Source organism: Lithobates pipiens, unplaced genomic scaffold (genome assembly GCF_037356315.1).
Source record: "Lithobates pipiens isolate NorthernLeopardFrog02 unplaced genomic scaffold, aLitPip1_a1.2 Scaffold_28, whole genome shotgun sequence".
NCBI classification, from domain to species: Eukaryota; Metazoa; Chordata; class Amphibia; order Anura; family Ranidae; genus Lithobates; species Lithobates pipiens.
In genome coordinates, this window is record NW_027507789.1 from 21098140 (window position 1) to 21123262 (window position 25123).

Here is a 25123-nt window from a genome sequence, read left to right on the forward strand (position 1 = left end):
TCACAGTTGGTGGAGAATTTTGGCAGTTTTTTTTTCAATTTTTTTTAAAGGCCAGCATGGAGGAGATACTGAGACAGCTGGCTCTAGCAAATGCAAACCAGCAGCAAGCAAATGCAAATCAGCAGCAAACAAATGCAGCTTTACAAAAGAGCCTTGCAGCTCAACAACAGAGCCTTGCAGCCCAGCAGAAAGCTCACCAGCAGAGCCTGGAAGCTCAGCAACAAGCACAGCAGCAACCTGAAGCCCGCTTTATAGACCTATTGCAGAAACAAGAGCATAATTTTCAACAGAAAATAGAGACATTAATACAGCAACGTCCGCAGACCAATGAAGCAAGTGGTTACAATAATACCGCATCCTTTGGTGTGAGCCTTTTTTTGACAAAAATGACTGGAGAGGATGATCCGGAGGAGGTGTTTTTGACCACATTTGAAAGGACTGCTGAAAGGGAAAAGTGGCCTAAGGAGCAATGGGCTGGACTGGTGGCCCCTCTGTTAACTGGGGAATCGCAGAAAGCTTATTATGACCTAGAGCCTGACCAAGCAAAAGACTATGTGGTGCTAAAAACAGAAATATTGGCACGGCTGGGTGTCACCCTGGCCGTCCGGGCTCAGCGTGTGCATAATTGGACTTTTCAGGTTGGAAAACCCCCCAGGTCTCAAATGTATGATCTCATTCACCTGAGCAGGAAGTGGCTGCAGCCAGAGACTTTGACCGCACCAAACATTGTGGAACGTGTTGTTATGGATCGTTTCCTGAGAGCTCTTCCTACTGCCATCCAAAAATGGGTAAGCCATGGAGACCCAGAAAATGCAGATAAACTTGTGGATCTGGTTGAGAGGTACTTGGCTACAGAGAACCTGACCACCTCTTCCAGGGACTCACGGACTTTCCCCCCTAAGACCAGATCATCCCCAGTGGCGGGTAAGATGACTCCAAGGGGTGAGGGTGGAGAGAGTGAGAGGGTGGGAGTTCTACCTAAGGTCTGGTGGGAGCAGCCCAGGAAGCCCATGCTGCAAGAGACAGCGAAAAAGATTATTTGCTACCGCTGCCGGCAAGAGGGACATATTGCAGCCAATTGCCCCGTTGTGGATGAGCCTATGCAATGTGACTTTATAAGGGAGAGACGTCAGTCGCTGTTTGCGACAGTTGCATGCACTGCCATTCGGGGACCTGAGAAACATTTATGTAAAATGTGTATTAATGGTAGAAATGTTGATGTGTTGCTGGATTCAGGTAGCCTGGTAACATTGATAAAAGCTGAATTAGTTACTACAGAGGTCTCTGAGAGGAACAGGGTGGCTGTTATTTGTGTGCATGGGGACACCCGAGAGTATCCTGTAACTTCAGTGTTTTTTGAGACCCCCAAAGGTAACCTCTCTCATCAGGTGGGGTTAGTGTCTCACTTACCACATGATGCTATTGTGGGAAGGGATTTTCCAAAATTCTGGGAACTCTGGGATTGTCCTGAGCCCCCCACTGGTGCCCCTATAAACCAGGAAGATGACCAGAATTCCTCTGGGAGTGGTGAGGACTCTCCTGAATTTCCCTTGTCGGTATTGGCGGGGGAAACTCGAGAAACTGGGGAGGAGCCAACATCCTCAGATGAAAACATGCCGTCTGTGGAGTTTTCGGATCTTGAGGTTCACAGGGAAAATTTTGCCACAGAACAGTTAAAAGACCCCACCCTAATAAAGGCACGGGGAAAATGTGGTGAAAATAGATGGCGAGTTAGTGAACCCAGATAAGACTTGCCCTTATCCTTACTTCACTATGGAAAGGGACCTGCTGTATCGAGTGGCTCAAAGGGCAGAAGAAACCATTGAGCAACTTGTAGTGCCCAAACCTTACAGGAAGTTGGTGTTAGAATTGGCTCATGGGCACATTCTGGGAGGTCATCTGGGGACAGAGAAAACCAGAGAGAGGGTATTGCAGAGATTCTATTGGCCTGGGGTCATGAAGGAAATAGAAAATTATTGTTCCTCCTGCCCTGTGTGTCAGAAGTCGGCACCTATGCCACATTTCCGTAACCCGCTGGTACCTCTTCCTATCATTGAGGTCCCCTTTGAAAGGATCGCAATGGATTTGGTAGGTCCGATAATGAAGTCCGCTAGGGGCCATCAGTACATTTTGGTTATATTGGACTATGCCACCCGTTATCCGGAAGCAATTCCTCTCCGAAATACCTCGGCCAAAACCATAGCCAAAGAGCTATCCCTTGTTTTTAGCCGCGTGGGTATTTGTAAGGAACTGCTTACGGACCAAGGTACACCCTTTATGTCCCGGGTTATGAAAGAATTATGCAAGTTGTACAAAGTGACGCAATTGCGTACATCTGTGTATCACCCCTAAACAGATGGGTTGGTTGAAAGATTCAACAAAACCCTTAAACAAATGTTAAAGAAGGTGGTGGATAGAGATGGAAAGAATTGGGACTGTCTAATACCTTATCTAATGTTTGCCATTAGGGAGGTACCCCAATCCTCTACGGGTTTCTCACCCTTCGAGTTGCTCTATGGGAGACACCCAAGAGGGCTGCTGGATATCGCCAAGGAAACTTGGGAAAATGAGAGTTCTCCTCACAGGAGCGTGATTGAGCATGTCGCCCTGATGCAAGATAGAATTGCACAGGTAATGCCAATCGTAAAGGAAAATTTAACCCAAGCGCAGTTAGCACAGCAGAGAGTGTACAACCATGGGGCCAAGACCCGTACTTTTTCCCCGGGGGATAGGGTCTTGGTGCTAGTCCCTACGGTTGAAAGCAAATTTCTGGCCAAATGGCAAGGTCCATATGAAGTAATTGAAAAAATTAGTGAGGTGAACTACAGGGTTAGACAGCCAGGAAGGCGAAAGCCGGAGCAGATCTATCACGTCAATTTGCTGAAAGCCTGGAGGGATAGGGAATCCCTAGTCGCAGAGACTTTGTCACAAGTACAGCCTGATTGCTTAGTTCCTGAGGTTGGAATAGCAGACACCTTATCGAAACCCCAACAACAGGAGGTTAAAGAGTTTGTACTTCGTAACAAAGAGATTTTCTCTGAGCTTCCGGGACAAACATCTGGCGTAGAGCATGACATTATCACCCCGCCAGGAGAAAGGGTAAAACTAAAACCTTATAGAATACCAGAGGCCCGACGGGAGGCAATACGTGGGGAGGTTCAAAGGATGCTGGAATTGGGTGTGATAGAGGAGTCCCAGAGTGACTGGTCCAGTCCTATCGTACTAGTGCCCAAACCTGATGGGAGCTGGCGGTTTTGTAACGATTTTCGACAATTAAATAAAGTTACAAAATTTGACACCTACCCCATGCCGCGTATAGATGAGTTGATTGACCGGCTGGGAACAGCCCGATATATGACAACTCTTGATCTCACCAAAGGCTATTGGCAAATTCCCCTGGCCGAGTCGGCCAAGGAGAAAACTGCGTTTGTAACCCCAGATGGGGCATTCCAATATAAGAGAATGCCGTTTGGGTTACAGAATGCACCGGCAACATTCCAGCGGAAAATGGATAAGATTCTGAGGCCCCATCAGAAATATGCTGCAGCTTACCTGGATGATGTGATTATCCATAGCACAGACTGGGTCTCACATTTGCCAAAAGTACAAGCAGTTCTAGACTCTATCCGGGAAGCTGGGTTTACGGCCAATCCAAAGAAGTGTACCATTGGACAGGAGGAGGCCAAATATCTTGGGTACACTATTGGGAGGGGGGTGATAAAACCCCAAGTCAATAAAGTCGAGGCCATACAGAGTTGGCCACGTCCCAACAGCAAGAAACAGGTACGAGCCTTTCTGGGAATCGCTGGCTATTATCGACGATTCATTCCCCATTTTGCTTCTCAGGCTGTGCCCCTCACCAACCTGACAAAAGGGAAAGAGTCGGTTATGGTTAAATGGTCCCCAGAGGCTGAAGAAGCATTTCAGTCCTTAAAAACAGCCTTATGTAGCCAGCCAGTGTTGTACTCACCAGACTTCTCTAAGGACTTCGTGGTACAAACTGATGCATCAGACGTTGGGTTAGGAGCAGTGTTATCCCAGGTCTGGAACGGGGAAGAGCACCCAGTCATTTACCTCAGCAGGAAGTTGAAGTCCCATGAGGTAAATTACGCCACGATTGAGAAGGAATGTTTAGCAGTGAAGTGGGCTCTAGATTCCCTTCGGTACTATCTGCTAGGTAGGCACTTTGACCTGGTGACTGATCACGCTCCTTTAAAGTGGATGGCTCAAAACAAGGAGACCAATAGAAGGGTAAATAGGTGGTTCCTGGCCCTACAAGAATTTAACTTTACAGTTAAGCATCACCCTGGTGTTAAAATGGGGAATGTGGATGCTTTGTCTCGGATACATGCGTGTCTGACTGCTTGTGTTACAACCCCAAGGTTGAAACAAGAGGGGGGGGTATGTGGCAGCACGCAGGTAAAGTCACCTGGTTGTATCCAGGATGGGAAATATGTGTGCCCTAGATTCAGGCTTTATGCAGACCTTTACAATTAGAGGGGAAGAGTTAATGAGCCCAGCTGAAGTAAGTGGGCTCATTAAGACCTCTACAAAAAACCCCAGCATGCTTAGGGAGATGCTCCATCCTGGAACCAGTTTTTGTGTTGTATAGACTGGGGAGTGTGACACCTGTTCTGTGCGGTGAGTTAACGCCTGTGTGGCAAACCTCTACAACAGGGACAGGGACTGGGGCAGCACAAGGCTGCACTCAGTTGTTAGACAGGGAATCTAAGTGTGTAGTTAGAGGTCAAGCTGACAAGGATTTATTTTCATGTTTTATTTTTGTTTGGCTGTTATATGTATCACTGCATGTAGCATAAATAAACCGCATCTTTTGTTTTTTTGCACCTACAACGCTGTCTGCTGTGCCTGATTTTGTGTTGTGAACCCATCCAGGGGGTCACACACACCCGCTGCCGAGCTAACCCCTCACAGTGGGGTACAAAAACAGTCACAGTTGACAGGAAATAAAAAAGAAAAATCCCACAATTTTTTTTATTTCAATTTAAAATATTTTTATACAAAATTGAATGCATAATGAATTGGGAGGATTTGCCAGTGGTCTTCTGTTTATAGCTAACTGTTCGGAATGCAGCACAGCACAAGCACAGTTAGCAGCAATGAGCATCTTATCAGGTTGAAATAAATCTGTAGCAGAGATAACAGATAAATAAAAATACAATTTTGTTTCCTTGAAACTGATAAGACACAGCTTTAATGAAAAAAAAGATAGGATAGATTAGATAAAGGGAACAGCCATATGTTTTAATTATGTTTATCGGATAACAGCTATGAAATACCAGCAATTTACAGAAACTGTATAACAAGACTGAACTGTTTCGCAGCAACTGCCACACCTTGTAGAAGAAGATAGGATTTATGTACTCACTGTCAAATCCTTTCCCTTCCTCCATTGAAGGTCACAGAAAGTCTTCAACCTTTGGGATAAGTTGCCACATACAGGAATGCAAGCAACTTAAAAAAAAAAATAAAAAAACGTAGGTCATCCGAGGATAACTCCTCCTCCTATCAGTCTCAGTTTTTAAGAAAAAGCCATACTGAGAACATGAAGCACAGAAGGGTCGAACCTGAAATAATGATGCATGGAAAAATAGGGACAGGTACGTACACATCCTTGATGTCTATAACAACCAGAAAGTCTTCCTGTGTAAGGAGGTGATGACAGACCTGGTGGATTCCATGTCGAATTGCTGAGCTCAAATAAGGCCCGTACACACGGTCGGACTTTTTGACAACAAACATGCAAATTAGCTGTTTTGGAGCAACATCCGACTGTGTGTACGCTCCATCGGACAAACTTTTTCTGTTTTCATCGGACTTTTGTTGGCTGTGCGAACGGACAAACTTTCTGGTAACAAAAGTCCGATGGAGCAAAGTCCGACCGTGTGTACGCAAAAGCATCGGACTTTTGTACAAGGTACAAACACGCATGCTCAGAACCAATGCAAAAGATCAGACTACAATACAGAAGTTGACCAAAGGTGGCGCTGGAGTCATTGAACGTCCTCTTTTGAAGTGGCGTCAGTACGTTGTGACGTCACTACGTTCGTGTTTGTTGTCAAAAAGTCCGACCGTGTGTATGCAATACAAACTTGTGGACCACGCCCTTTGTACAAAAGTCCACGGAAAAGTTTGTACAAAGTCCGACCGTGTGTATGAGGCTTTAAAGACATTCAAAGCTTTAAGATCCTAGATGGGGTGGATGCTCCCTTTGGGTTTGAAACTGTGTATTTTTTTAGATCAGGGATCTCAAACTGGCGGCCCTCCAGCTGTTGTGAAACTACAAGTCCCATGATGCATTGCAAGGTTGACAGTTACAATCATAAATCCCACAGGAAGAGGCATTATGGGACTCTTAGTTTCGCAACAGCTGGAAGGCCACCAGTTTGAGACCCCTGTGTTAGGACCGGGTTGTTGGATAATCCGACAGTGTGTGGGCTCCATCGGATTGTTTCCGTTGGAGTATCCAATGGACCAAGTTTTCCAGCTGGGCTATAACATTTTCCAACAACATGATCCGATCGGACTTTGTCCGATCATCTGTAGAGAATTCCGATCGGACAAAGTGCCACGCATGCTCAGATCAAATTCCTAGACCAAAGCTATTGGCTACTAGCCTGAACGTAGTCCCGTCCTAATGAAATAACGTCATCACGTAAGTACTGTGTGTATGCAACAGTTTCGGACAAAATCCGAAGGATTTGGTTGTCGGAATGTCCGACCGTGTGTATAAGGGCTTAGAGTAAAACCTGTCTGGCACAGGAAGAGGGGCAAAGACACATAAATCCACAAGACCTGAGAGGACTTGAAGGAGATCTGTTAATCTGTGCTGAGACACAGGGAAGTTGGTGGTGAGAAAGAGGTGGGGGCAGGGAACAAATCTCCAGTTTGTAGCCCATCGATACCATCTCCTGCACCCAAGCATCGGAGATGAAAGCTGTCAAAGTGTTATTAAAGGTTAACAAATGTTTCCACACCTTGGAAAGAGAGGGCAAACCTTCATACAGAGGAAGGCTTGTCTGAGGATCTGGCAAACATTGAGCTTGCGCATGGCTTAAGAGATAAACGTCAAGGGTCTCAACAGGGAGGGTCCCGGAGTGGAGAAATTAAAGATTTTTCTTAGTAGATAAATGGGAGAAGGCATTGCAGTCTTTTTCTTAGGGTTTTTATTCTGTGGAAGATTGTTTCTCTTACAACCAGTAGCACCCTTGATAATGGTATCAGCAGTAGATCCCAAGAGACATCGTCCCTCAAAGGCCATGAGGACCAGACTCCATTAGATGTGGGTTCTGCAGTCCAGCACTTTAAACAAGTTGTCCAATGAATGTGTACTGACATGAGACCCATGGTAAGATAAACTATCACAACTGAATGTTAATGCTATACGCATTTTCTCTACACATTCTATAAGTAAGTGATCAACTGCAGCAGTGATAAAATTATGACTAGTCAGACATGGTCGGGAAAAGTAAAATCATAGCTAATATTGGGTGACAAGCAATACAGTACAGGTGTTTTAGAAATGGCTTCTAACCTTTATCAGTTGGCGCCTTAACAGATGCACCCTCCACCAGTATGGCGGTCGCTTTGATAAGGCAGGATACGGCCAGATTCATAGTGGGGATAGCCCACTTTTGTACAAAATCCTCCCCAAACAGGTATAAGGCTAATAAGCTTTAAGTAACGAGCAAACAGCTTGTCATGGTGTTTCCAATACTCATAGAGAAAGAGTTGGAACAGTGAGTGCAATGGGAAGGTATTTAAAACCTTAGGGGCTCTAAAACACCCAAGCATGCAAACAGTGCAATAGTCCAAGCACCAGGCTGATTCTCCAGTGTCAGAATGGTATGCAACTCATTGATAAGAGCTGAAATGGTCACTTATAAAATGACCACACAGACTCTGCGGGGAAAGGCACAGGAGCATGCTTGTGGCATCTGCGGTCACTTGTCAAATAACTGTATTATACAACTGTAATGAAAACCTCAGCTGAAAGGGCAGAGGAACCAGCTGCACCTGCTGGAGATAAAGAGGACTCGGATGATGGAAAAACTCTAGGAGCAGAGGGCAACATGATTCTAGGCTGCTAACATCAGCATCTTTAGTAGGGGTACTTCAAGCAGCCTTGCAGCTGTTAGTAGCGTGTGAGCTGGGGGAACCTGTTACAGTGTGAGCTGAGCGAATCTCTTTTTCTACAGTCAGATATGTTATGACCCTGTGGCTATGAGGCAAGGGTCTTCTGGTACTCACAAAACCCAAACAGTTGGTAGCCGGTGAGGGTCGGATGGCTGGAGGTGACCAAAGTCTACTGTGGTTGGGCAGCAAGGATGAACCGAAGGTTGGCGTACCTTGAGGCTTTTTTGCAAGTAGGAGTATCAGTGGGGAGATGGTTCCTTGATGCTGTATAGTGGGAAATAAAAAGGACATACAACACTCCACCCTGCAGATTTCGTCAGAGCTCTGTCTCACAGCGTTAACCCCTTCCAGCTTGTTGGGAAGCTGGGAATTTAAAAGGCACCCAAACGTAAAATGCTTCATTTGGCCAGCCCACTCACACAGTAAGGCCTCATGTACACGGCTGCTGGTAAACGGAGGTTTAGGAGCAGTTGGGCAGTTTTTTTCAGCTGCCTCTGAACTCTATCCTCTATGTTATCTTATCAGTACATATACACAGGGCCGTTTATAGTGGTTTCTAGGACACTGAGTTTAGAAGCCTTTTTTGGAATGCAAAAAAATGTGTTCAGACAGATGTTCAGAGGTATTTGAAACACCAAATGCTTGTAACAGCTTGTAAACGCTGCTAAACGCGGTACCTCTTGGTTAGCAGCATTTCATTTACAGTTGTTTTTAATTTTAAATGCGGCATGAAAATGTGGCTAAACTGATGTTTTGAGAGCTGCGGTTTCTAGCTGTCAAGTTAAATCGTTCAGGAGATGTTAAACAATGTCCCGTGTACATGAAACCTAAGTCTTCAGAGACTTTGATAGGGCAAGTACCAAGGCGATGCTGGCAACTCTGGATTTGAAAAACAAGCCACTGCATAATTTGTTGCCAAAATGAAGTCTGGAAAACACTTCTGGCCTACAAATTTTTCCTTGCCAGTGTCCAATTATTATGTAGGTGACAGTATAACTCAAATGTTGAAGACTTCCTGTGTTCCTCAACGGTTATTAAGTTAGTAACTCTGTACATAAGCTCACTGTAAATACAACATCATTTATATTTATATGTATCCTAATGCCCCTATGTAAGCATAAAAAAGTGACTGGTTCCCTTACCTGTTCTCCTATGTGAGTCAATGTTCCCTGCTTCCCGATAGTGGTCACAGCCCTGTCCCTTTCCCAGGTCACAGTGGAATTTACAAGCTGCAGCTCATTCAGTAGTCTATCCTTTTCCTTTAGTTCAGCTTCCAGCTACAACAAAAATATTTCAATATTACCACGCCAAGTAACTGAGGCTAAATGTTCCAGGGTTAAAGAATGATTCCATCCAAAACATTCTCCCTGGAAATTCTAGAACTTTCATATACTGTATTCCCCTTTCTCAAACCTTCCGCACTTTTCTGTTTCCTGCTAAAATGGTATTAGTTCACATGGCAGATTAGCACATCAGTAATAAAATGACCACTGGAGTCACCTTTGTTTAATAGTAAATACCAGTCATGTGTGGTACACCGCTAAGCAGGATCAGGAGAGAAGTACTGCATATAAAGAACTTATTTAAGAGTTTAAAGGAAAGTGTAATGCCGCATGCACACGATCAGATTTTCTGATGGGAAATGTTGGATGTGAGCTTGTTGGTGGAAAGTCTGACCATGTGTATGCTCCATCGGACTTTCCACCAACAAATGTTGGCTAGCATGTTCTCAAATTTTCTGCTAACAAATGTGTTGTCGGACTTTCTGATCCTGTGTACACAAGTCAGTCAGACAAAAGTCTAAAGTACAAACACGCATGCTCGGAATCAAGGACGAGCCGGAAGCGCTCGATCTTGTAAAACTAGTGTTCATAATGGTGATATCACATGACTATTGAACTTCCTTTTTACCGGCTCGCCCTACATCTTTTACATCACTACGTTCGTAATTGTTGGCCAACATTTATGTGACCATGTGCATGCAAGATAGGTTGGAGCCAACACCCTTCGAAAAAAATTCCGCACTTTTGTTGTCGGAAAGTCCGATCGTGTGTACGGGGCAAAAGAGTTTTGGATAAAAATTTTATTTACATATACATAACACATATCATATGGCCAAAAGTTTGTGGACAACGGACCACCACATCCATTATATGGCCAAAAGTCCATATGTACTGTCAATACTACAGGGTTCTGTTAATGACATAAAAAGTTTTTAGATAAGTATGCACTACCTTTTGAAACCGGCTTCTGTTCCAGTACAACTGTGTTCCTGTGTACAAAGACAGCTTCAGAACAAAATGAAAAAAAAAAAAAGAGTTTAATATGTCTGGTATAGAGGAACTCCAGTGGTCTGCACAGAACCCTTAACTCTACCCTGGTAACACTTTATTATTTGGGACTCCAGGTCTTCTAGTCCAACACCAGAACCTCAATGAACTGAGAAATGCATTTTTGGCTGAATGAATTTCCACAGACACACTCCAAAAACTTGTGGAAAGCCTTCTCAGAAGAATGGAGGCTGGACATTAACTCCGTATTAATGCCCATGCTTTTGGAATAGGAAGCCCAAGAAGCTCATAAATATGTGACGGTAAGGTGTCCACAAACTTTTAGACAAAAGATTCCTGGAGCATTATGGGTTAGCTTGGAGATAGCACAGCATTGGCTGTCTGCTTTTTGTTTGACCGTCTGAAATTTCAAATTAAGCTGTCCGATAACGGAAGAGTCAAAGAAAAAAAAAAAGACTCTAATGCCTTGTACACGCGGTCGTATTTTCCAATGGAAAATGTGCGATTGGGTCTTGTTGTCAGAAAATCCGATCGTGTGTGGGCTCCATCAGACTTTTTCAGTCGGAATTTCCAACACACAATGTTTGAGAGCTGGATCTAAAATTTTCTGACAACAAAATCCGATTGTTTAAATTCCAATCATGTGTAGACAAATCTGATGGACAAAGTGGCACACATGCTCAGAATAAATTACGAGACGAAAGCTATTGGTTACTGCCCTCTTTATAGTCCCGTCGTACATGTTCTACGTCACCGCGTTCTAAACGATCGGATTTTCCGACAACTTTGTGTGACCGTGTGTATGCAAGACAAGTTTGGGCCAAAATCCGTCTGGAAAACATCAGACGGATTTTGTTGTCGGATTGTCCGACCGTGTTTATGGGGTATAAAATATGTAATTCTGTTAGTTCTGACCATAATAACTAAAATAAAAGATTTACAAAGCCACTCAATGTCTGTGACCAGTGTTCTTTACCAATCTTTATATTATTGAACTTGCAAATGTAGACTAATGACTCAAACTAAGCATTACTATGTCTATGTTGTCGCTATAAATAATTTACAAAAAAAAAAAAAAAAAAATATTTGCAAAGCCTCTTCTCACTTATTTCAAGGGTTGAGAAGATCCAAGACCACAGATTTTATTAGGTGGATTCCCCCCACTGTCTGGTGGCAGCTGACAATGTAGGGATTTTACCCTCACTCTGTCCTGGTAATAACTGTCACCGAAATATAAACTGAAAGCAATAGCTCTCTGCAATAGGGAGCAGAGTGCAATACAAATGTAATGGAAGTTCTAACCCTTCCCTATTCTATCACAAAAAATAAAAATAAAAATTTTACTGATACCTGCAGAATCAGACAACAAGCATGAACATCTAATTCCAGTTGTACCTGATCCTTGGCTTTGCCGAGACCCTCAATCAACTGCTCTGATTTCTGATACTGGGTTTTCTCTATTTCTTCACAGCGCTTCTGCCAGTCCAACTCCACCTGCACCCTGGCCTGTTCTAACAGACGCTCCCGTTCCACCGAACCCGCCAACTGCTGCTGGTACCTAGTATTAGAAGGGTCAGATCTGTAAACTTGACAATACAGGAACTCCTTAGAAAGACGTTTAAAGGAGTTAAAGTGGTTGTAAACTTCAGAGATGAAATATGAACAAAGCATACCCCTCTATAGTGTGTACTTGTTTCAGTCAAGAACACTAAGTGTAATTTCTGTCCACTGCTTCGTTCCTCTGCCATCAGTCACTTCTCGCAAGTTTTACTGACACCTTAAAAAAGGGTGACAGGGGAGGGAGCTCCAGCACACAGCCTGTGATTGACAGCATCACCTCTGCTCATTTGTGCTGTGTGAAAGGGGGGTGTGTCCCTTACCTCCAATCAGCTCTCAGAGCACCCTGCACTGAGCTCTGCAGGATGAAATTCAGCTCTCCGCCCTCCTAATTTCAGACAGCTCAAACAAGCTTTTTAAGTTCTGGACTTTGACCAAATGTAGAGAAGAGAAACTACAGATAAACAGGTAAAACGCATGATCTGTTTAATTTCTGTGTATCGCCTGAGGTCAGTCACTGCACTGGGTATATGTAAGGGTTTACAACCAATTTAAACAGAACTGGAGCTCTTCCTTTTAAGAAAAGAGACATTTAAAGCATTTTGAAAACATACACCAGTTGCATTTTCTGTACATTTTACACACAGAAACCTATAGATGAACTTTAGTTTAGTTTATTTATTTTTTTTATAAAAGTTAGCAGCTACAAATACTGTAGCTGCTAACTTTTAAAAATTAGCTACTTACCAATACCTGGATTCCAGCACTGTCCTCCTGCAGCCAGTTGTTCTTTGCTTCAGGTCCTCGGCGCTGTGATCCTGGCAATGGGAGGCAACTGTGATTTCAGCTGGTTTCCCACTGAGCATGAACGAGAATGCGCAATATTGTGGCACTGATCCTGCAGCTTCCAGGGATGTGTGATATGCCCCAGGAGGCTGTGGGCAGGGGGTGTGCCTAAGTGCACATCACTTCCACCATAACCGCAGGAAAAATACAGGCTGCTCTCCAAATAAGCGGTGTGGTTGTTTTTAAGGAGCACAATTCAACGATACTTGAACAAAAAAAAGCTGCATGGTCAAGTTGCCATAAAGAAGCCTTTACTGTACGAGTTCCACAAAAAAAGCCTGGTTACAATATGCCCAACAACACCTTGACTTGGCGCAGTAAAAGGCTTCCTTCTGGCAGCTCAACCATGCAGCTCTTTTTTGTTCAAGTATCGTTGAATTGTGCTCCTTAAAAACAACCACGCTGCCTTTTTGGAGAGCAGCCTGTATTTCTCCTGTGATTACCTGTGGGTTTTTCTTTGTATTCTGAGCAACTCTTCCGCCGGTTGTGGCTGCAATCTTTCTTGGTCTACCTGACCGTGGCTTGGTATGAAAAAAGCCCCTAATTTTCCACTTCTTAATAAGTGATTAAACAGTACTGACTGGCATATTCAAGGCTTTGAATATCTTTTTACATCCTTTTCCATCTTTATAAATTTCCATTACCTTGTTACGCAGGTCTTTTGACTGTTCTTTTCTACCTCCTCATGGCTCAGTGTCTAGCCTGCTTAGTGCATCCATGTGAGAGCTAACAAACTTAATGACTATTTATACACAGACACCAATTGTGATTTAAAAAGCCACAAATGTGGGAAATGAATTCCATTTTAACCCGTGTGTGCCACCTTGTGTGTTTGTAACAAGGCCAAACATTCCAGGGTATGTAAACTTTTTATCAGGGCCATTTGGGCGATTTCTGTTATCATTATGATTTAAAAGGGATCCAAAAAAACAATGTGATCATAAATGGCTTCATGTGATTGCTATCTCTCTAAAAAAAGACAGTTTTTTTGGCATGATCCATCATATTTTCAATATTAAAGCCAATATTTCACACTTTCTGCCAGGGTATGCAAACTTTTGGGCATGACAGTATAAAACCAACCTCTCTTTAAAGGCAGCCTGGGCTAAAAGAAATGGAAGAAGGGTTAGTGTTGGGGGAGGGGTCTATAAGGTAGGGCTCTACAATGAGAGTTCTACCAGCACCGACAAATAATGTATTGATGACAATAGTAGTTCAATTCTGAGTTGATGCCATACATTGCACACTAGGACCCCTCTAAATTTTAAAGGAAACAAGGACTGCCAGTGATATAATGGCTGCATTGCTGACCTCCTACTAGTAATTCTAGTTCCCTGCTTGTCAGCCAGTCAGCTAGCATTTTCAGATGGGGAAGTCAGCTTTACACATGTCACAGAATTCCTTTGAAACTGCTTTTATCGCCTGCTTGTATCATAATTGGTGCAACTGTGTGGGGGAAAAAAAAAATATTGCCAAAGCTAAGATCTCTTCTTCACCATTCTCCAGAACTCTTACTGCATTATAAAACATTATAGGCGTTAAAGGCTTTCCGTTATCCTGTTTCAAGGCCCACCAAAGTACAGCTACACTCTATGGGGTTGATTTCTTAAAGACAAATACACTGTGTAATTTTGCATGTGCAATTGCACTCAATTTCCTGGGTAAATATGAATATGATAAAGCTTCACTTTGTAAAGAATATTTAATCATGTGCAAGGAAAATACAAAAAACATCCGTTTAGCTTGCACATGATTGGATGATGGAAATCAGCAGAGCTTTACCACATTTACTGAGCTCTGGGGAACATGAGTGCAACTGCACTTGCAAAGTGTATAGTCTATTTGCCTTTAGTAAATCAACCCCAATAAGACCTCTTTTACACCGGATAGTTTTGCAGGCGCTATCGCGTTAAAAATAGCGCCTGCAAAACGCTCTTAAACAGCTGCTCCATTCACTGCAGTGTGAAAGCCCGAGGGCTTTCACACTGGAGCGGTGCGCTGTCAGAAAAAGTCCTGTCAGCAGCTTCTTTGGAGCGGTGAACTCACCGCTCCTCCACCGCTCCTTCCCATTGAAATCAATGGGGCAGCGCTGCAATACTGCTGGCAAAACACCGCTCCGGCGGTGTTTTGTGGGCGGATTTAACCCCTTTTCGGCGAATTTTTAACCCCTTTTCGCCCAATAGCCGAATAAAAATAGCGCCGCTTTACCGCTGACGGCTTAGTGTGCAAGGGGTCTAAGTGAATCTTTCTTACAGCAACAGGTACACTTCTATGTGTAATCCCACTTACCGTTCTATGTCCTTCTGGTATTTGGCTATCTGAGCTTTCAGCTTTTCTTCCTCCTCCTGCAGGGACTGAATCCGAAGATCTTTGCTTACAGTGTCTTGAGATACTTGGGTGATGTATGAATCCCAACCAGTCTTCAATGTGTCTACATCATCCTTAAGCCTTTAAATAGTGACAAAAATTTGTTTTACATTTTTCTTTTGATGCTCTTATAAACCTGTGATATTATGCTTGGCCTGCTGGTGGCAGTGTTACCCAGCATTTACATTTATAACTACCAGTGGCCTCTGCTCAGTAGGTTTGTCTTGAGGCTTTTGTTGCTCTCACCAACAACTTGAGCAGAGATTTATTATACTTTTCAGTTTATGACAAAAAAACAAAACAAAACACAGTAGATACAGAGCCATCATCAGGGTGTCTTGCATCCCATAACCTGAACAGTCTGCTCTATAAACTGAGGTGAGCACTGTTCATTGTGGGATTAGCACCATGGGAAAGAGAAAGGGGTCTAGCACAGCTCTTGACTTGTATGCCAAGTTGATTGCATTAAAAAAAAATATGTAAAATCTGTTTTTAGGGTTGCAGAAAACGGGCCACTTTGCTCCACATCTGGTGGACTTGCCCTAGACTGCAGATTTTGTAAGTTCGCCCATTTACAAAGAAATGAAGGGTCTATAATTGTTATCATAGGTGTATTTTAAATGATAGACAGAATATCAAACAAAAATCCAGAAAAAAAAACACATGATACAAATGTTATAAATTGAGTTGCAGTTCAGTGAGTAAAATAAGTATTTGATGCCCAAGCAAAACATGACTTAGTACTTGGTGGAGAAAGCCTTGTTGGTGAGCACAGAGATGAGACGTTTCTTGTAGTTGGTGACCAGGTTTGCACACATCTCAGGAGGGATTTTGGTCCACTCTTCTTTACAGATCTTCTCTAAATCCTTAAAGTTTCTTGGCTGTCTCTTGGCAACTCAAAGTTTCAGCTTCTTCCATAAATTTTCTATAGACGAATTTCAAAAAGAGCAAAAACACTGCGCTATTCAAATGTGTAACCAGTATACAAACAGCAGCTAACACAACATCTAGGTGTGCAAATGTGACATAATAAATTTTGTGAAAAACAGTGTAGCGCTTATTTGTTTTTACCACATTACAATGTGACCAATGTAGTCAATACATGTATTAGACTATGCAAAGAAATAAAAAAACACATTTAAACATTCATTGCTGCATGTGCAAAGCTAGAATGTCCAGACAAATATATGAAAAAATGTGTCCAAAGAAAAAATGGAAAAAACAGCATGGAAACGAGTGAAGAGTTCTCCGAATTTTCCAAAGTATCTGTGTGTGATACGATGAAGTGAAGACAGTCCTACACCTTCTCCAAGGAATAATCACATAATCACCGCGTGAACCCTCCACCGCATAAAATGGGGGCTTACCAGATTTAATAGATCCTACTCAAAATTATATTTGGAGGATCATATATGCTTGTAGATATACATAGGCTGTTTTTGGGGTGTTGTCCTTTTCTGGAAGACTTTCAAGTGTGGCTATTTCCTCTGCGGTATGTCTCCATCCACATAAATCATCATAGGTAGTGGGATAGATATAAAGGAAGAAAGCAGGGACCACAATAGTGTAACTCCGTTTTTCGTTTCAAGTAATTTAATAAAAAATTATCAAACTCACGTGTACAAAGAACATAAGCGCTTTTTCAATAAAATCTCAGGCTGCAGTGGGACTTCACTGCAGCCTGAGATTTTATTGAAAAAGCGCTTATGTTCTTTGTACACGTGAGTTTGATAATTTTTTATTAAATTACTTGAAACGAAAAACGGAGTTACACTATTGTGGTCCCTGCTTTCTTCCTTTATATCTATCCCACTACCTATGATGATTTATGTGGATGGAGACATACCGCAGAGGAAATAGCCACACTTGAAAGTCTTCCAGAAAAGGACAACACCCCAAAAACAGCCTATGTATATCTACAAGCATATATGATCCTCCAAATATAATTTTGAGTAGGATCTATTAAATCTGGTAAGCCCCCATTTTATGCGGTGGAGGGTTCACGCGGTGATTGTGTGATTATTCCTTGGAGAAGGTGTAGGACTGTCTTCACTTCATCGTATCACACACAGATACTTTGGAAAATTCGGAGAACTCTTCACTCGTTTCCATGCTGTTTTTTCCATTTTTTCTTTGGACACATTTTTTCATATATTTGTCTGGACATTCTAGCTTTGCACATGCAGCAATGAATGTTTAAATGTGTTTTTTTATTTCTTTGCATAGTCTAATACATGTATTGACTACATTGGTCACATTGTAATGTGGTAAAAACAAATAAGCGCTACACTGTTTTTCACAAAATTCATAAATTTTCTATAGGATTAAGGTCTGGAGACTGGCTAGGCCACTCCATGACCTTAATGTGCTTCTTCTTGAGCAACTCTTTTGTTGCCTTGGCATTATGTTTTGGGTCATTGTCATGCTGGAAGACCCATCCATGACCTATCTTCAGTGTTCTGGCTGAGGGAAGAAGGTTCTCATCCAAGATTTTACAATACGTGGCCTCGTCCATTGGCCCCTCAATGTGGCAAAGTCAGTCTGCACCTTTAGCAGAGAAATAGCCCCAAAGCATAATGTTTACACTTCTGTGCTGGACTGTAGGGATGGTGATCTTAGGGTCATAGTCAGCATTTTTCTGTCTCCAAACACGGAGAGTGAAGTTAATGCCAAAGAGCTCAACTTTGGTCTCATCTGACCACAGCACTTTCTCCCAATCCTTCTCTGAATCATTTAGATGTTCATTGGTAGACTTCAGACGGGCCTGTACGTGTCATTCTTGAGGCGGGGGACCTTGCGGGTGCTGCAGAATTTCAATCCATGGCGGTGTATTGTGTTACCAATGGTTTATTTGGTGATTGTGGTCCTAACTGCCTTAAGATCATTCACAAGCTCGTCCCGTGTAGTTCAGGGCTGATCCCTCACTTTTCTCATGATCATCCTTACGGCATGAGAAGAAATCTTGCATGGAGCTCCAGACTGAAGGTGATTGATGGTCATTTTGTATTTCTTCCATTTGGGAATAATCGCTCCAACAGCTGTCTCCTTCTCACTAAGATTCTTGCTGATGGTCTTTGTAGCCAATTTCAGCCTTGTGCAGGTCTACAATCTTGTCCCTGGCGCCCTTGGACAGCGCTTTGGTTCTGTGGACAGGTGTCTTTATACACGTAACGAATTGTCGTTAGGAGCAGTTTCTTACATTGACAGGACTAATCTGTGTACCACATAATGTAGCCAGTCTGTAGGAGTCAGAATTGTTGATGGTTGGTAGGGGATCAAATGCTTATTTTACTCACTGAACTGCAGCTCAGTTCATAAAATATAATCTGACTGTACAATCTGTTCACAGTTACCAACTTTGCAGTGTGAGGGCTATCTAAACAATCCATGACAATCTGTCAAAACACGTAGGTCCTTCGCTGCATTATTATAATAACATTAATACATTGGGAGAGAATTGTAAAGTCAGAGTTAGGGATGCACCAATAGCACTTTTTTTAACACAGAGTACAAGTACTGATACTTTTTTGCAAGTACTCGCCGATACCAATTACAGATACCTATCGCCTAGAAAGAGTAGCGAGGGCAGGGTAGTTGAGGGTGGGGTGAAAAAGCTGTGATCCCTGGGGGGAAAAGAGGATGGGGATGGGGGGGGGGGCATTGGGAGACATGGGGGCAGAGGTGACAGCTGGTGGAGGGAGGAGGACACAATACAGGGGAGGGCACAGTACAGGGCTGGCCGGATGGCACAGTATGGAGAGCAATAGGGCATAGTACAGGGGGTTAAGTGGACAAAGTATAGGTGTCACTGGGCAGAGGTCTGTCTCCCATCCCTGCATTGTACACAGCCTGAACACAGGCAGAGTTCCTGCACACACTGGAGCATAAATCCCATTTCCTTACATTTACAATGTGCACAGTGTATAGCTATAGCTGGTTGCCATTCCTACCTGTGAAATTCCATGGTAGGAACGGCAGTTAGTGGCACTGGCAGTAGCTAGGTTATATACTGTGCCCATGGTAGCTGAAAGAGAATGGTATGGGGAGGAGGAGCGCTCAGTGCTGCGCTCAAGATGGGAGACTGCTGGCAAGGGTCAGAGGTGGTGGAGGGCATGGAAGGGGGGAGCCCACCCCTCTTCAGTACCACCGCCAGACCCCCCCTCCCTCTAGATCGGGGCATATTCTTACCACTGCTGTGCTGAAGGGATGGGTTTCTGGATGTAGGGCGCTCTGAGTAGCAAGACTAGCCAGAGACATGTTTGCAGTGTATATTCCGGTCTGGCCAGCACAGGGAGGCCACAGAGAGAGACACCCAGAGGACAGACGCGCTGCTGGGACCAGCCTGGTATGGAGGGCCTGGAAGTGACCTCAGCGGGAAAAGACCCTGCGACTGCTCTGATTCCCGCTGCCAGAGGGAAGGAGGAGGCTTTCGGCTTCTGATATCAGAAACCAAAACCCACAATGCCTAGTATCAGTATCGGTGCAACCCTAATTTGTATCACGTGTTTTTTTTTCCTGGATTTTTGGATAGATATACCGTATATATATATATATATATATATACATATATATACATATACACACACACACACACACACACACACTATTATATTTTCCCTCAGTATTGCTGCCATTTAGATTTGTGTAGGAAATGGCAGACTCAGCCTCCACGTACATTTATAATTTATAATTTGGCACCTCCAAATGAAGACCTAGCCAAGTGTCATCCCTCTGATGTGGCCGCGTCTCTGCTCGCATTACCAGTGATGTCTTGAGAATGCTTCAGTTGACAGATATTCAGGGATACAGCATACAGACATCAGGAGACATTTATTGACATTTACGGAGGGGCCCTCATGATGCTGTATATTCAAATTATGCTGCGCTGTCAAATACCTGTTAACGCACAACGTACACCTATCGCAATCCACCCAAAGTGTTCCTTTAGTTCTGATGGGGTGTTTTCAGGTAAATAGCATTGAAATGCTGATCTTAAAGCCATTCTGTCATCAGAATAAAAACGTTTAAAAGCAAGCCTCCTTGCAAAAGAAGAAGGTACAATATGCATTACACAAGTAGACAGGCATGGAGGGGAGGGGGGAGGAGAACACATGAGCACAGAGGAGACAAATAGCAGGCTGCAGATGACGGAGGCACGTACTCTGACCACGGTGTCAGGGCTCAGCAGCCCTGATATATCGTGGTCAGCATACAGAGGGGAGGGCAGAAACTGTCAGGATCAGCTAGATATTTCAGATGATCCAGGGGGCAGAGGACAAGCACTGTGCTTTATAACATGCTTTAAAGAAACAAGATCTCTTTTTTGTTTTTTTGGGTTAACAAACGCTTTAATTCAGCTGCCAGTGCAGACACTCTCTTTGCAAGTCAGAATTGAAATTCAGCTGATGAGCAGAAAATTACTCACGTTGTGATGGTGCTGTCCTTCTCTTCCAGTACAGCCTGATGATTGCATGTGGTCCTGTGTTGCTCCATCTGCAGAGTTTCTACACACCTCTGCAGCTCCTTCTTCTGATTCTCCAGCTGCTGGATCTGTTCACTGTGAGCTTCCTTCATCAAAGTCAGTGATGATTCTTTCTCCCGTACACATCTGTCTAGCTTCTCGTGTCTATAAATGGCCAGTGCAAAATTCTCAAATGAATGTTACTAAATGCAAAAATTAAAGTGTAATATAAAGCCCAATTAACCAAAATTAAAGTGTAATATAAAGCCCAATTAACCAAACACCACACTTTGAGTGCAACACCATTATGTCCGCTATGCTCTCTATTCAATGGTTCCCTATGCTCTGGCGATGTCCAAAGCTACATCATTATTGGGAAAAAGTATTTATAACCTTAAACTTAGTATGCTCAACTGAGATAATAAGGACGCCCAAACTGGCACTACTGAGTATAATACCTGATGGAGCATTACCAGTAGAAATGCATATTATGTGGTTAAGATCCCTATATAAAGCACGTAAATTTATTCTACAAAATGGACATCCACTGATTCTTCAACCCATAAACAATGGGTTGAGAAACTTAATTATATACTTAAAAGAGAAAAATTGACATACAAAACATAGAGGCACACCCCAAAGATTTAATAAAATATGGTTACATTGGATAGAACCTACTAATGAATTATACGATGGTTTGTCTAGTAGAGAGGAGTGAAGGTAGAGGAGATAGACGGGAGTAAGGGGTAGTGGCAGAAGAGAGAGGCATAGAGGGTGTAAAAGAAAGATAACGTGTTGCTGCTCGGAGGAAATGGCTACAACTTGATGATTGACACTGGGGGAATTCAAGCTGATGTGCAGAGAGTACTTTTAGTAATTTTAGTATGTCCTATTCATTATAAGCTGTCACACCGAGAGGTACAAAGTATGCTTGGTTTATGTCTTTGTTTTCTATTTGCCTTATTACTTTATGATATGAAATGAAATAATTTGTTATATTTGTTTATATTTACTTTAGAAATGGAACATGCTTCAAATTTTTCCTTAAGAACTCTGCCGGACCCAGTTCCTACCAAGAAATTCGCTCGTGTGTATGCTATTCCGACGGACTAAAACTGAGGCTAGGGCAACTATTGGCTACTGGCTATGAACTTCCTTATTCGAGTCCAGTCATACGTCATCACGTTCGAATCCATCGGAGTTTGGTGTGATTGTGTGTGGCCAAGTCCGCTCATTCGGGAAGTCCGTCAGAACTCTGCCGGAACTCCGTCAGAACTCCTTCGAAAGTCTGTCGGACATAAGTCTGGTCGTGTGTACGCGGCATAAGAGAGCACACAAGCAGCACTCCAAGCAGTAGAAGCAAGTTCTGACATAAGGAATACAAGAAGAGAAGGCGCTTCTAAGTACAATACAGCAGAGATTTATTAGCGCAAATGGTTAAAAACAATTACACAGGTAAGTACATAGCAGCCATGTAAAGGATGATGTATCTGGCAGGGCTTCTGTAACTGCAATTACCAGGCATGCATAGTCGACCAGCAGCTGTGAAGGGACTGGAGAGCAAATGGCTGCCGCACTTCCACAGGCCCTGCTATCTACTTACCCGTGTACGCATTTTTAACCATTTGTGCTAATACATCTCTGGTGTATTGCACTTAGAAGTGCATTCTCTTTTTGTATACAATGCTTTAGGTCAGCTGCTCAGTACAGGACTCCAAAGTGGAGGTCACTGGAGTAGCGGTGTCTATCCAGGGCTGGCGCTACCTATAAGCAAGGTAGGCGCCGGCCTAGAGCACATATCAGTTGGGGGCACAGGAGGTGCTTCCTCCTCATTGGCCAGCTGTGCGGGTTAGGGACAGCCTGGACTTCCGACTGCAAGAAGCTCCGTGTCTCCTCCCGTCCAGGTGGACAGATGGTGGATCTTGGCATCCCGGGTAATGGTAGCTGAATGAGTGGTGTCGGTGACAGCTGATGATCTCCAGCAGAGGATCTCCAGTGATACGTGTACAGGTACCAGCCTCCCCTCCCCACACACACACACACACCTGAGCCCAAACTCCGCACCAGCTGCATGGGGCGCGCTACAGCTGGGAGTGTTTGCATGAAACCCTCCCGGGGAGCTGGCACTCCTCACTGCCCCATGACTGACACACATGCATAGTAGGCCTCCGCCTGCACTGCACCCTGCTGCCTGGGACTTGTCTCTAGCCTGTCCATATACTACCCTAGCCTGTCTATTTACTACTCTATCCATATACCTGCAGACCACAGCTGGCATGAGAAAGCAAGTCGGCGCTGCCACCATTTGTCTTCAGGCCTTGTCCAGAGGCGCCACAAAAATCTCCACCCCCCCCCCCACCAACTCCAACGTATACTTAGACAGGGCAAAAGGGGGGGGGGGGGGAGACAGGGGCGGAACCAGGGGGTGGAAAAGGGGGGGGAGAAGGCCGGAGCCAGGGGGTGGCGAAAAGAGTTTTAGCCTGGGGTTTCAAAAATGCACCAGCTCTGTGTCTATCACAGCAAATTTCAGCTTCCAGGGGCATCAGCTAAGTAAGGTATATACTGTACATAGTGAAACGATAATACATTTTGGGGCGCTCTTATTACATTAATATCCTAATAAATTTCTCAATTTACATAAGAAACTCATTAATCAAAAATTGATAACCAATAAATGTGACATCAAAAATAAATTCACAACACAAATAATTGATCAATATATGTGACAACAATAATACGTTCCCACTCGTGATCCAGTGACAATAAAGATATTCTTCACATATTATAGTTCAATCATAAAAAGTCTCATAGATAAACCACTCCAGCTTCTTTGAAAAATAATCCCAAGTCCACTACGTGCAGAAAATCATGTAGACTGATAAAGTAAATCCAGAGAACTTGCATATACCTCCACCAAAGGACACCGACACCCAATCGTGATATGCAATTATAATCTGCTTACCAGATTTGTTTGACCACTTTAATTAAAAAGTAAGTCAAACAACGCCTGTACAGGTATGTGCCTGTTCACATAGATGTTGACATGGATACATAGGATAGTACGTCCCTCTTCAGACTCTCAGGCGGTATGTAGAAAAAGAGGATAGAAAATCCAGAGCATAATACTGATTTTATTTAAAAAAATGTAAAAACATACAGCCAAATGGCTCCTTGCATTCTTATGTGCCCAACCCGGCACTGGGGCTGCTCGCCTTTAACCAGTTCCCGACCAGCGCACGCCGATGTACGTCGGCAGAATGGCACGGGCAGGCATATTGGCGTACAGGTACGTCCAATCTTCAATGCCGCACTGCCATCGCGAGCGCGCCGCCGGCGGCGCGCTCGCGTGCTGGTCGGGACCCCAGTGAGTCCGGTCGCGGGTCCCGGGGACTCGATCGCCGCGGGCATACCCGCGATCGTCTCATGGGGCGGCTGAATGGAGGAAATGCCGCGTAAACAGCATTTCCCCATTCTGCCTAGCAACTAGTGACGTGATCCATGTGATTGGAGCAGAGATCAGTGTTCACTAAATGAAAGCCCAGCCCCCCCACAGTTAGTAACACACCCGTAGGAACACTTAACCCCTACAATGCCACCCACTGGTTAACCTCTTCACTGCCAGTGTCATTTACACAGGAATCACTGCATTTACATAGCAGTGATTGCTGTATAAATGACAATGGTCCCAAAAATGTGTCAAAAATGACCGATGTGCCCGCCGCAATGTCGCAGTCACAATAAAAATCGCTGATCGCCGCCATTACTAGTAAAAAAAAAAAATAATAAAAAATTATTAATAAAAATGCCATAAAACTATCCCTATTTTGTAAACGCTATAACTTTTGCGCAAACCAATCAATAATCGCTTATTGTGATTTTTTTTACCAAAAATATGTAGAAGAATACGTATCGGCCTAAACTGAGGGAAAAAAATGTTTTTATATATTTTTGGGGGATATTTATTATAACAAAAAGTAAAAAATAATGTGTTTTTTTCAAAATTGTCGCTCCATTTTTGTTTATAGCGCAAAAAATAAAAACCGCAGGGGTGATCAAATACCACCAAAAGAAAGCTCTATTTGTGGAAAAAAAAGGACGTCAATTTTGTTTGGGAGCCACGTCGCAAGACCACGCAATTGTCAGTTAAAGTGACTCAGTGCCGAATCGCAAAAATTGGTCTGGTCTTTGACCAGCAAAATGGTCCGGTCTGTAAGTGGTTAAAACAGAACAATCCGATAGGTACAATGTGTCCCCTCCATACTGCCAATACGGCGTGCGTTCCAAGCCATCAAGCCGACAACCAGGTAACCGGATATAGCATCAAGAGCGTGACCAGGCATCCTACCTGGCCCCCACCATTATCAGTAAGTTGCGATAATAAGCGCTAGCTTACACCGGCTTTGTCTTCTGAAGGTGATCCACTGAGGAACGCTCTTCAGATGGC

General features: G+C 43.5%; 1 protein-coding gene across 4 annotated transcripts in view; it reads right to left on the reverse strand.

The window, feature by feature from the left end:
• Window positions 1–25123, reverse strand: part of CCDC57 (coiled-coil domain containing 57) — an 85738-nt gene that overhangs the window by 35413 nt on the left and 25202 nt on the right. For 3 of the 4 annotated variants that reach the window (XM_077458878.1, XM_077458877.1, XM_077458882.1), the window contains 4 exons: window positions 20644–20844; window positions 15141–15299; window positions 11844–12006; window positions 9300–9434 (listed from right to left, as the gene is read on the reverse strand). In XM_077458878.1, coding sequence (XP_077315004.1) covers window positions 9300–9434; window positions 11844–12006; window positions 15141–15299; window positions 20644–20844 — 658 coding nt within the window. The remainder of the gene's footprint in view (window positions 1–9299; window positions 9435–11843; window positions 12007–15140; window positions 15300–20643; window positions 20845–25123) is intronic. The other variant, XM_077458881.1, reaches the window with a different exon arrangement.